Here is a 13,660-nt window from a genome sequence, read left to right on the forward strand (position 1 = left end):
AGTCTGTCCCTCCAGCACAGCACCCCTTCAGCTCTGAGCTCTTCAGCACATCCCTTTCCAGCTTCTTTCCTCCTTCCTCCCCTTGTGCGTGTTCCTCGTGTTTGACTGTGCCCACAAAGGCAGACACATCTTTTGTCTGTTAGTGGCTGACTGAAATGTTTGACCTCAAATTATATGTCATGGGTAAATAAAAAGGTGCTCCCCTACCTGCTGTTATTCTCAATATCAACACAATGAACAGAAAATAGGAAAACATCACAAAGCAGGCTGAGATGTTCCCTGCTTTCAGGAGCCAGAGCACATCGAAACAATTTGGACAGGTATTTTTCTCTGCAGGACATTGATGTCAGGGATGTTTATCATATCATATTGAAAGACCTTGTTCACTGTATTGAATTTTAACAATGTTAGCATGAACTTTCTAACTTTGGGGATATAAAGAGAACTCATCAGTGTTTAGGGATAAAGGAACACATAATAACATCAGTGCCTGGAAAATTAAAAGAGACAGATACCCCTTTTCTCACCAAAACTCACTGAACCTTCCAAAGGGATATTGTGCTGTCATTCTACAAAGCCTGCCTGCATGAGACAAAAGGGGGCTTGATCAAGACACATAAAGTAAAATTTGCTCTTTACATCCAAAACACATCCCGGACAGGCAACAGCAGGTTACAGACTTCAGGTTTAATTTTAATGACACCATTTCTTGTGCCATTGCACAGACTTTATTTTTCTGTTTGTTTATGGGAGTTACAGAAATCAGTCCTTTCAAGCCATAGATTAGCACAGGATGGCTATTATTGAATAGGGAAATGGTAATGGTAGAGATGACAAATTCTGTTCTTACTGTAAAGCTCCTCACAAACTTTTGCAGTTCTTTTCCAAAGCCCCCTCAGTTGTCCCGGTTCTGGCTGTGTGCTCCACATCAGTTATTCCAACCCAGTACTGAGGAACAATTTTTTCAATCAGTTCTGTGTCCAAATTGCAAACACACTCACACTTCTGAGTTGTGTGTACAATTACTGAGATTCCATGCGTGCATTGGGTAATTTCTCACATAAATGCACTTAATTAGTCATCTGTGCATGAGTTTTCCTATTTGCATACACACTTACGGCAATTTTGCATGCAAATTAAGCACTTTATATATATATATGTAAAAGTTTGACTCTCATCATGTTTACTAAACAGAAGCTTATGTTAGATGTGGAAGAAAATAATTGAGTTGTCTGACAGCATACAATACAATGTGGGAGCTTCCATATGGATTATTACAGTGTCTGCATCCTGCTGAGGTTTTCTCAGAAAGGTTATTAGATTTATCTCTCATAAAGCACTTCAGGATCAGCTCTGTAAATGACCATTCCGCTGAAATATCTGGATAGGTGAAGTCCAGGTTACCCCATTCAGCCCATAACTTGCGCCAGACATAATTTGTATTAGTTTTTAATATCTAATAAAAATGTCCCATTTAAATCCTGTGCTGCTTCCAGGCTACAATAAACCCTGCTACATGATTCTGCCATTTCCTACTGATGGATTAGCACAATCACAATCACTGAACTAATGTCACTTACAATAAGCTCTATTAAACCACATGTCTGCCTGTAGCTCACACGGAAGATGGTGCAGGAATATCTCCCGTAGTATTTCTCTCTCAAAGAGATCAAAACCACTTTTTAGCTGGAGGTTACCCAGTCTTGGACATACCAATATTTTTAGTGTCCTGGACACAGTTCCAGTCTGACTTGAAAGCCTGTGTGCAGTTGGTGATGTGAGAGCCCAGGATCTGCCGGTCAGAGTTAATGGGATAACCGCAGATAATCTCGTTAGATGAATGCATGAACTTGAAAAATTAATCTTTGCAGTTCAAACATTTTCTAGGCACTGGCAAAAGCAGCAGTTACTTTGTGTACAGAACTCTCTGGGCTCATGCACGAACTCCACCAACATCAAAAAACAGCGTGTGTCAGTTTAGCAGCTGTCAGGTGGTAACCACCAATGGTAGTTCCCAAAATTTCACCCTCAGGACTCAACACTTTCCCTTCCTTTCTGTTTATGCATGTGTGGAGGATTTAGGGTTTTATTACTCTTGGCCTGCAGTCAGTCCATATTATTCTGACCACACATACAGTGTGTCTAAATAGTCCCCTCTTATTTCTAGGCTTTACTTCACTTAACCATGTAATATTATTATTAGAACTTCATATTATTATCCTCATTTGTAGCTAAGTCAGTGATTCAGATATTCAAATGAATTCCATATGTATCTTTAACTTGATGGAAGTTGTAAGGAGGCAAACACTGTAAATTTCTCACTACTTTTCCCAACTGGAAATACGCTGCTTTACTTTGAGTGTGTGATATTCTGTCATGAAGTAATCTCCTATAAGAGCAGATCTCTCCCTCTCTCCCTCCAAGTTTTCTTTCCTTATCTTTTCAGTTCTACTCTTGAAATCCATAGGCTGTCAAAGTGCTTTGTCTTCCAAGTGGTTTTTGACCAAAAATGCTGACAGCTCCAGAAAATTACTTCATATTAAATAGGTAACTAGGGCCTTCTCTGAGGAGTTCTGCCTCAGCATTTAGCATGCACACACACAAAATTTAGAGTGGTGCTAAAACTGCTGGATATATCAGGAGGAAAAAGTGTTGGGGAGGAATACAAACAAGCTGGGTGCCACAAAAGGCAGAGAGAGCTCAGATTATCACTTCTATTTATGCTTTACCAATCTGTGCAGAGGAAAACATACTTGTTTTTTTCCTGATAAAGAAGAAAAGCAAGTACTGTCAGTAATACAAGAAAGACTGATCTGGACCTCACGTTTTTTCTAGATAAAAGAGTGTTCAATTATTAATATTGCTGCTTGTAGCAGTGTAACTTATTTTGAGATCTGGACTGGAATAAGTTACATTACTGTGCACATTTCAGTGTATATAGTCATGTCCACCACAGAGGAAAGAAAGGCAGTAGTGAAGAGCTTTGCTGCTGTAAACAATAATAACAGCACAAGCTGCAAGTCTTAAAAATTCTCATTTTCTTTCAGCACTCCCTATTGGAAATTATTAATTATGTTGATATTAATTTGGAGTTTTCTGGTGTGTGATGAGTGAAAATTATAGAACTGTAACCTCTGAGGAGGCGCATGGAGAGAGTGGGGAGGGAATCACTTGGTTTGTATTATTTTGATAAAGTTCTCAGACTGCTGTCCCAGGGTAAAGCCTGAGTTGAGTGTGATCCTTTCAGGGGATGAACAGTTCAGGTAACTCTGTTTCTGAGCTGATGGCACAATGATACTGAAACACACACTCATATGAGGAGTGTCTTAAAATCAGTAACTTTGTGGAGACTTTGGGGAAAGTGGGAATCTGTGGCCTTCTTCCTGCTTGTAAAATCACAGACTGGCTACTCATCTCTTTTTTACTAAATCTGGTGGGGTTTCATTGTTTCCATGAATATCGAGCATTACCTCATGGAGCAGCCTGGGAGCTGCCTGCCTGCTGTGTTAGGGATCTCTTGCAGTTTGTTCTCCTTGGTGACTCTGAGAACAAACCTAATTCTGCTATTCTGCTTCTTTTCTTTTTTTTTTTAACTGCCCTCCACTGCAAAGACACAGACCTATTAAGCCTCCCAGCCTGCCCTTCCCTTTTTCCTTTGTTTTTGCAAGAATACAATAAATGGGGGAAAAAATAGCACTGTTAATTGTTTCGCATAGGTCAATTTTGTTTTACAATATTTTATGAAGAGCTACACTATTATAAGGTGTGTTACCTCACCTAAGGTGAAAGAGACATGGATTTGGGATCTTCAAATTGATTTTAATATAGCCATTGCTGGCATGCTGCCATTAATGCCTGCATAGTTCAGTGAGGAGACCACAGAGTGTCTCATAATTGGAGGTCAGACTACACCAAAGTTGGCCTCCCTTGGTCAGTGTAATTAGCTGAGCAGGAAGGGTTTGTACAGGGCCTCTGAAGTTGTATTTTCCTCATTGCCATTCACATGACCAGCTCAGAAGAATCACTTGGATCCACAATGTACGGATGAGTAGATAGCGTAAAAGAGAGAAAGTTCAAATTCCTTGGCATTGCAGCACGTCTGGCAGGACTGAAAATGGGACTTCAAAAGAGCTGTTTAACCAGGAGGATGGTTGTGTCATTCTCACTATTCCAGCACACAGGGAGCACGTGCAGGCTGGTACAAAATCAGCTTAAACTAGTGCATATTCCATTCCTGTTCAGTGCTACTTTTTCCTTTCTTCAAGTCTCTTTCTCCTCTGTGACTCATCGTTTTGTCTTTAGATCTTGTTCTGGAGCCAGATCATAAGCAACCCAGAATGCTGAGCTGTGCCCAACCATTCATGTAGCTCCAGTTGCTGTTGCTTAAAAAAATCACATAAATGTACCAAACTCTGACTTTTACTGCTAGTTTTCCTTCTGTGGTTGTAGCCCTCCTAGTCAGGAGCATCCTTTGTTTCTTCTGTTGGTTTTCATTGAGATCTGGTAGATATTTATGTCTTTTGCTGATCATTAATTTCTCCATAGCTTTGATTTACCTTTCCCTTTACTGCTCAGTTTCATCTTGTCCCCTCTTCCCTACACATCTTTAAAAGATCCCAAATGTGGATTAAATCTGAAGGCACTTCTCATTCATCTAATTTCTGAACTGCTGACATAAACACATAATTTACCACAATCTATCAAACTAGAATCGTTATCATTGCTCTGTTTTGTCCTTTGTTAATACTTCTAACACAAACTAAAATTATGATTCTAATAATGATTCTGTAAATCACCGGTCAGATTGCTGTCTTCTATTTGAGCAGCAAGAGTCCTCAGATCATACAAAAGAAACCTAAAGTGTGGTCTGCACACTGTATTAATTTCTTGTTTATCACACTTCTTTAATAAACTCCATTTTTATCCTTGGCATCTAGGCTGCAACTATTTACTCGAGTACAGGAAAACATTTACTTATCAGAGAATTAAATGGGTTAAGCCAGCGGGAATATTTCCCAAATAAGGAATTCAAATATCAGCCCTAAGCTAGGAAGGCAAAAGTCTCTTGAGACACTGTTTTCTCACCTCCTGTCCATTTAATTTGTTACTCCCATGCTTTCACATATTTGATGGCTGCTTGACAATTTTATTGTGTGTTGTACTGTCCCTCAGCAATCACACCTCCCTCTCCCTCATTCTCTCAGTGGTCACACAGCTCACATCCGATACTCATCTCCACCACTAAGGGTTCTATTGTCCCCTTGATATGTACGTGCAACTCCCACTGCTGTCAATAGGAATTACATGTGTGCATCAAGCAGGGAAAAATCCCTCGTGTTCTCTCCGCTCCTCATTATCCCAGCACAGTCAGCTCTGTAGATGGCTCATCTATGAGCCTTTTATTCTCTTGAGTGTTGTGCAGTGCAGCAAGTTGGCTCTTAGGATCAGCAGTTTTGTTCTTGAGGTGTTTAGCAAGTTGATTTACTGTGCATGTGCACGCTCTTAAATGTCTTCATCCAGCCAAACCCACATCTTGTAGCATTTGTGTGTTAGACAGTAGAGCTTCCTATTTCCATTTTGTGCCAGAATACCAGTTCCTTACCAGTCTCCCATCAGATTCCAAGTGAAGTGAGACTCCGAAGCGAACCCTCCCAAATAACATATGTTCAGGCCCAGCTCAGACCTGTAATCTTAAATGCAATAGTTTGTGAAAAATTCAGTAGGTACAAAAATGTAAATGGCATATTTTAATTTTCCTTAAAGATCTGAAGGAAGATATTTTGTAAGTACTTCATGTTAAGTGCTTCTAAACAAGGAGGTAGTTGAAATGGTAGCTAATCAGTTAGAAACACTGTAATTCCTTCCAAAATTAATTGGAGTGTAAAGAGTTGAAGGAAAATGGTAGAGTGAAAGAAACCACACAGGTAAACCAGTGATTTCCATTGTCTGAATGCTGGATCTGTATTCTCCTCTGACTTCTGGAAACACCTCAGTTTGGGAAGGCACCCACTGTCTCACACAGCCCAGTGTTATTAGAAACATAACCTGGACTCGTACTCACTCCATTTGCAGCCTCATTTCCTGAGCACAGAGTTTGTTACCACAGCTTAGAAAAGAGGGATGGCAAACCAGTTTGGGAAAAAAAAATCAATTTGCCATCAGATTAGAAATCAACTGTAAACATGTTGAAGAATTCTATTTTTTTTTCCACTACTGCTCTGCCTTTTCTTCACAATCTGTTGTGGTGTCAGACTTATTTTGACAATACTTGTAGAACTTGTCATATTAACAAAGTTATCAAACAGAACGAGCACATGCATAGCAACAGCTGTAGTCCAGCCAGAGTCAAAATAACCAGCCACAGGTATTCACAAAGAAATATCCACTCTGTAGTTGCCCAAATCCAAAATATTCCAAGTAGACACCAGAGCACTTGTAGTTTTATTTAAATAGCAACTGCCCTTCAACTTGGAACAATCTACTTCAAACTTTTGAGGATATATATAAAAGAAGAAAATGTATTTTATATATATATATATATATATATACATAAGGATTTATTTTTGCTATGATAGTGTCACTCGATTATTTCTCCCTCTGTGAAAGTGCTTCATAAAAAAGGGTCTACGTTAAATTCAATACAATGATGGGATTTATTTCATGTTATATAACAAACTCAGAAACGCTTGTTTAAAAACAAAATAAACCCCATAATCCACTAAGACTGTAAATTGGTGGGGTTGGAACAATCTTTTCATTATTCGTGTCTACAGAGCTTAATACAATGAGGCCTCAGTTCTCCACTAACGTCTCTAGGTGTTAACACAATGCTATTAAATCTACTCAATAGCCAAAGATGCAGTCAGTGGATTTATGTGTCTCATTCCTTCAGAAACGTGAAAATCTCACAGAACAGTTTAATGACCAGATTTTTCAGCTGCAGTGTCTGACTTTGCACGTACATCAGACAGTGTGCATCTATTTATGCAAATCGTTGTGGGATTTATATGCACAAAATATACATGCCCAGGAACTTCTATTTGTGGCATTGAGTTGCACTGGGAGAGGGAGAGGATGGTGTTTGGGTGGCAGGGTCATGCTGTAGGAAAAGAGCAGGAGCCTGAAACTGCTTCTTTCTGCTCTCAGTTTTCTGTGTGACTGAAGTTTCACTTTCTGGCCCTGCGTTGATCTTCCTTTATTTTTACACCAGAAAACCGCTAGTTCAGTGGAGTTAGCTTTCTCTGCTACTGATGTGGATGTGGATTAGGCTTGACAAGCCTATTTTCCTCTAAGAAAAGCAGAGCCAGGCTCACGGACACGGCTGAGGAGCTGTTTCTGGCACTGCCAATTTCTCTACCTGATCCTCAGCAGACCTAAATCATTCTCTGCTGGAGAGGCACTTGCTGCACCCTCCCCAGCATGAGTGCAGAGCCTGAAGTGGGGGCTCAGGGACCTGCACCCCCATCCCTGCCCGCCCAGAGCCCGTCCTGACCCTCATCCCACAGAGCCAGACCCGGCTGCCATGGAGGCACTCCTGCCCTCACAGAGGGGTGATACCAGCAAAGCCCTTTGCAGGTGAAGCAGAGAGTCCCTGCCATGGCAGGGCTGTGGTTTCTTCTGTTGTCGTTCTTCTCCAGGTATTCCAGTTTTTTATCTCTGGATATATTACTTTTTTCCTCCCCAGTAGGTAATTTTTCCTGTGGAGTTGCTACTCCCTTCTAATGGCACCTTTTCTCACGGCCTGGGCTCTGCTTTCCTCACGGGATACACTCACCAACCTGTGGATATATGTCTTTCCTATGGGCACACTCACTTTCCTCACGGGATGCACGTGCTTTTCACCTGGACACATTAGTTTTTTCCCCACTGGGCACACCTTTCCAGGGATATATCACTTTTTTCCTCAATATGCTACTTTTTCCCTCAATGGACATTCTACTTGTTCCTCCGTGGACACACGCCGAGAGGACTGGAGGAAATGCCTTAAGGTAATGCGATAGCCTTAAGGTGAGACAGGGGAGATTCAGACTCGGCACTAGAAAACACGTTGGCACTGTTGGGTCGGTCAGGGACTGGAATGGGCTGGTCAGGGATTGGAATGGGCTGGTCAGGGATTGGAATGGGCTGGTCAGTGACTGGAATGGGCTGGTCAGGGATTGGAATTGGCTGGTCAGGGATTGGAATGGGCTGGTCAGGGATTGGAATGGGCTGGTCAGGGATTGGAATGGGCTGCCCAGGGAGGTGGCGGAGTCACCATCCCCGGGTGCGCTCAGGACGCGCTGGGTGATGCGCTTTAGTGCTTTAGGCTGCGCAGGGTTGAACGCTTGGACTTGCCGATCTCAAAGGTCTCTTCCAGCCTTGACGATTCCACGATCCGTCTCCATCATCTCCGGGTTGTTTGTTTGTTTGTTTTTTTTCCCCGTGTCTCCATCATCTCCGGACGCGCTGGGGTATTTTTTTTTTTCCGTAATACGCCAATTTTTTCACCTTCGGTCATTTAAGTTCGTTCTCCGCGCAGCCGAGGCTCCCCGCGGAGCTCCACAGGGCGCCGAGGGACGCGGCGACGCCGAACTCCCCCCCCTCCTCCCGCTTTTCCCCGGCGCTCTCCCTCACCCTCCCCTTCCCCACGCTCGCCCTCGGCCCCCTCCCCTCAGCGGGGCGGCGCCTGCCGCTTTAAGGCGGCGCGTGCCCGCGCGCGGCGGGGCGGGGCGTGGCGGCGGCGCGCGCTTCACCTGCAGCCCGGAGCGGGCAGCGAGCGGCGGGAGCGGGGCGGCAGCGGCGACCCCCCGGCCCCGGCTCTGCGCGGCCACCGCCCCCCGCCCGGCGGGGCCATGAGGACCGGCTCGAGGGTGCTGCTGGTGCTGCTGCTCCTCCTTCCCGTCTGGGGCTCGGCGGCGGTAAGTGGGGCGCCCCACGGCGCGGAGGGTGGGGGGGACAGCGGGCGAGCATCACCCGTGCGATTCCCGTCCCCCGGAGGTGCCGCCGCGCCGCCCCGCCGCAACTTCGCGGCGCGCGGGGCTTTTCCGGCGGTGGGTGCTGCTGCTGCTGCTGCCGCCGCCGCTCCGCCGTTTCGCCCGCTTTTTAAAATCGCCGTTGCGGGGTTTAATTGTTAATTTGTTAATTTTTTTTTTAAGCTGCGCCTCCGCGGTGCGGGCGCAACTTGCCCTCCCTGCTTGCGCCTCTCCGGACAGAAACTTCGCGGGCAGCGGCGCGTCCCGGCGCGGAGCCGCTCCGCCCGCCCAGCCCCGCGGAGCCGCCGCGCTGCGCTCCCCGCCGCCCGCCCCGCGGAGCAGCCCTGAACTTTTATCTTTACGAGCCCCTAAACCCACCGGGCGGGCGCGGACCGTGTTTGTGAGGGGGTGGTGATGGTCTGAAAAGTTTGGGGTTTTTAGGGTTTTATTCCCACCCCGTCTGAAATGCAGGGGGGTCTGTAGAACATCAACAAGCGCCTGGACGCGTGGCTGCAGTGTTACAAAGCGAGCGGGGCTGCCGCTGGGTTTCGGGCTGCACTGGCTGCGGGAACAAGAGCCGTTTATTTTTCTGCCTCGATCCCCCGGTGCCAAGTTGAATGTGTGAGGATGTCCCGAGCCTTGGGGAGGCTGCTGGGTGCGCAGGAATAGCCCCCGTGCGCTCTCGTTTAGCGAGCACCGCTATAATAATGGGGCGATTTCAGATTCAAAGCCTGTTACGTTCAGCGAGACCCTTAGAAATGTTTCCTAATGGCAACATCTTGCCAGTGACGGTCAGAGTCCACAGAGCCGCCGCTTCCTTGCGCTTCCCATGCAGTAGCTGGCATCCGTCTCCCGAGCGTGATTCTTAGCCGAGTACGTTGGCTTGCGTTCTGCTTACTAAGCTCATCCGAAAGGACCCTTCGCTCCGCTTCCCTTCTGTCTCTCTCTAATGCAGCATCGTCTGCGTCCGGGAGTGTTTCGGGGGCCTCAGGGGAGCTCTGATGCTCCCCCCGGAGAGGCAGGTGCACGCCTGGAGTTGCACTTTCCCGAGGAAGTGCCTCTCCCGGTCCCCGGGCTTCAGCGAGCGGCTGGGACTGGAGGCGTCGGAGGTGCAGCCGGCATCGCTAAGCGATGCTCTGGCTGGCTCTGCCGACAGCCCGAGCGCGTTAGAAATCCCCTGCCACCAGCACTTGTTTGTGCGTAAATCACCTGGCACTCGTTAGGCATGAATCACTGGCTTGTGTGCTGTCAGCGAGTTCCTTGGAGTTGGGGTCTGGGACCTTCCTTGCCAGGGAATCCCAAGGAGCCTGGACTGCTGTGACTGGACTACTTTGTCCCTATGGCAGGGGCTGGATCCCCTCTGTGCAGTCCAAAGTTGCAGCTGAGTGTTTAGCTGGATGCTTGTCCCTGGTTCCTGGCACACTGTGTATGAGACTGTGCATTGTTACATTTTTGATTGAGATCCCCTCCATCCTCTCCTACTGCTGGGGCAAGTGCGGAGCCTGGAGGGTCCCAGAGGCAGCAGCAGGCAGAGCCTTGGAGGCTGGTGCAGGGTGAAGGGGAAGGAAGGGTGTCTCTACCTGGTCTCAGGCTCCTGAGGCTGCTGTGAGCTGGCTGTTTGTCCCCCGTCTGTCCTGTGCTTTGCCCGGTTTCTCAATAGCAAACCTCAGTGATTTGGATGTTGCAACATCAGGCCTTTCCGTGTCTCCAGTGCGAGCACAGCTCGCCCTGATGAATTGCTGCTCTTTGTTTCCTCCCCTCTTCTGACAGTGCCCAGTATCCCAGTCTTCCTACAAAACAATGCTCTCTTGTAGTCAGGCAACTACTTGCTGGCCCATTTTATTTTTGCAGCTACAGTATGGATGCACTCCAACAGATAGACACTCTAACACCAGCAGCTTCTGCTTGCACACTGCCTTACTGTGCAGGTTTGCCCATGCCTGTAACACCTCATCATTGGGTACAAAACATTCTCCCAAATGACAAAAGTCATAGTGTGCATTTTCCTTGTTTTTTGCAGGCACACAATGGGGATCTTACAGTGAGACCCACATGCAAGCCTGGCTTCTCAGAGCAAGACTACACAGCATTCGTCTCCCAAAACATCATGGAAGGGCAGAAGTTACTCAAAGGTAAGTGGAATAAAAAGCTTAATAGCTTCTGCAATAACTGTATTTTCAGGAGGTGAAAGGAGGCTTAAAGATGCTGGTTTTGATGGTGAAATTGTCTGCAGAATTATGTTTGTAGGAGGATGAAACACTAAGTGGTTTACCTGAGCACAGTTTTGAATACAGATGAATCACTGGAAGTCCGCGTGCTGTCTGCTCCAGGTGGATTGTTTGCTGTAGTATGCGAGGTCATCACTTCACTCTTAAGTCTCCCACTCCCACCCCGTCTGAAGGAGCTCTGCATTTGATATTTTAGAAAGTATTTTTATGTATGAAATTCAAAGATCCCTAAATTATCCCTGCTTTGAAATGCATGATAAAGCAGACGTTGTTGTTGGAAATGTGGTAAACAAGCCTACAGACATTCTGTTCACAAATGTGGCATTCATTTTCATTACTGCCCCACTGACAACATGAAAACATAGGCAAAAAGAAACTACCAATTAGCTTTATAGTAATTGCGGGATTATAACCAGTTTTGTGATTGTAAACTCTGAGATGTCTTCGTAATCCAAATAACAACAGATTATCCTGTGTATTGATTTGTCTCCCTTTCTAGTTAAAAATAATTAAACTTTAGATTTGCATGGCACAGGAAAATACTGTTTTACTCCAAGAGAATTTTTGAAGATCAAACCTCACCCCCCCAAGCACCCCCAGGAAGGTGGGGAGCACATCAGAACGATGCTCTACTCAAGGGTTTATAAACCTTTTGCTGCTTTCTCCTGAGTACAGTTACTCACATGCATCTCTCTGCCAGAAGGCTGGGATTTCTGTCTTCCTCCAGAGCAAACACCTGCTCTGTTACTTTGATTTTTCTCAGAAGAGAGGGAGAGTTGTCAGTGTTCTCTCTGGCTTCAGCAGAATCCAGGACTGGACATTTTTGCTCTCCATGAACTGGCAATCCGTTTTGTTTCTGGGCCCAGTTATCTTAGTGTTGCCGTTCAGGAATTCTCTTGCCTGGCCTGGCATCAATTAGTAAACATTGGGGAGTTTGTTTTTAGTTTGAAGGGTAACCAAATAAGGAACTGACACAGACAATCCCAGGAATACAGCAACATTGAAGAGACCAAATACCAATCATTTACACACATAATAGCAATTTTTCCCAAAGATTTACACTGGCTTTACAGGTCAGTCTGGAAACCGAGTAGATTTCATGCTTTTTTAGCTTTGGAAATTATTTGATAAAAAATGTTCTCCAAGTACTGTAGAAAGCAATATCATAAATATATTTGCTCAGAAGAGTATTTTTTGCAGTTTAGTGCTTGATAAATTGTGCTGTGTGTTTATGGGGGTGGACAACAGGGATGGAGCAGAAGGTCTCTTTAAAGGCATTAGCTGGCATTGACTTTGAAGAGAGCACAGTGCTGTCATTTTATTTCAGTTTTAAATAATTTTTAAATATGAAATTATATATACATAGGCTGTCAAGTTGATTTGAATGAAAATATATTTCCATTTAATATTATCCTTTAGGGACCAGTTGTAGTTTCACATTAGTCATGGCAAACCTGCCTCTGATTTAGGGCTGAACTCACCCTGGGGACATTATATATCTGTGCCCCACTTGTAAGATTCATGACCTGATAACATTGTCACAAGCTCCATGATTTATAAGCATTTTGTCAACCAAAGGAGGAAGAAAAAAGTGCAAATGCTGTGTTTGCTAATAAATAAACTATCATCTTTACACCTTTTAATCTATAGTCAAATACATGCTGTTGTTTATCATAGGAAGCAAATATATCTAATTAATTTATACAATAATGGGCGAGAAGATTCTTCTTCATGCTTGTGTTGTTTTTTATATATACTCTAGCCTGTAAAATTGGTAGTTTTCCAGTTTAGGTTTAATTTTACTTCCTAACACTTGATATGTCTGAAGCATAAAATGTTTATCTCTTTCTTCCATCTGGGTGAAGTATTGTACAATAGTTCAGACCAAAAATGGGTTCAGCTTGCTTACATTATCGTGTTTGATAGATTGACATATGTACTGTTTCACACCATCTTACCACGCAAAGCTTTGCTGCCAGCTACCACCATCTTATTCATCAGCATTCAGTAATTCATCTTCAGGCCAAATGGGACTGTTTACCTGGGAAAAAAAAAAAAAAGTAGGCAGGAATTCACCTGTCAGTGCTTTCATGGAATATGGGGGGGGGGAAGTGTATATGTAGTGCAGGTGGCTCTCAGGGGATTTCAGTGAGCAAATATAGGGTCTTTATGGTGCAGAATCCTCATTTTGTCCTGAGGAAGGAGATGTGGGACAGTTTATACTGCCTGAAGGCTTGTTCATCAGAAACCAGGGAGTATGTAGAGCTCAGCATAGTGGTGAACTTCCACCAGCTGGGGAAGTTTGGATGTCCCATGGATCAGGATAAGCTGCGTGGCAATAAACCCGACATCTCCTTTTTAAGCTTTGTAATATCCAGCTCTCAAATGTATGCAGTGTTATGAATGTATCAAAGTGAAAGTGTTTATAGTATTCTAGGTTTGAATCAACTTAAATAGATAATGACTGCTTATAATTGGCTT

General features: G+C 44.7%; 1 protein-coding gene across 1 annotated transcript in view; it reads left to right on the top strand.

The window, feature by feature from the left end:
* Window positions 1-8,799: 8,799 nt before the first annotated feature.
* Window positions 8,800-13,660, top strand: part of CDH4 (cadherin 4) — a 426,603-nt gene continuing 421,742 nt past the window's right edge. The window contains exons 1-2 of the mRNA XM_017815353.1: window positions 8,800-8,897; window positions 10,972-11,083. Of these exons, the coding sequence (XP_017670842.1) occupies window positions 8,832-8,897; window positions 10,972-11,083 (178 nt within the window). The 5' untranslated portion in view covers window positions 8,800-8,831. The remainder of the gene's footprint in view (window positions 8,898-10,971; window positions 11,084-13,660) is intronic.

The sequence above is a fragment of the Lepidothrix coronata genome, unplaced genomic scaffold (genome assembly GCF_001604755.1).
Source record: "Lepidothrix coronata isolate B3197 unplaced genomic scaffold, Lepidothrix_coronata-1.0 Scaffold49, whole genome shotgun sequence".
Classification (NCBI taxonomy): Eukaryota; Metazoa; Chordata; class Aves; order Passeriformes; family Pipridae; genus Lepidothrix; species Lepidothrix coronata.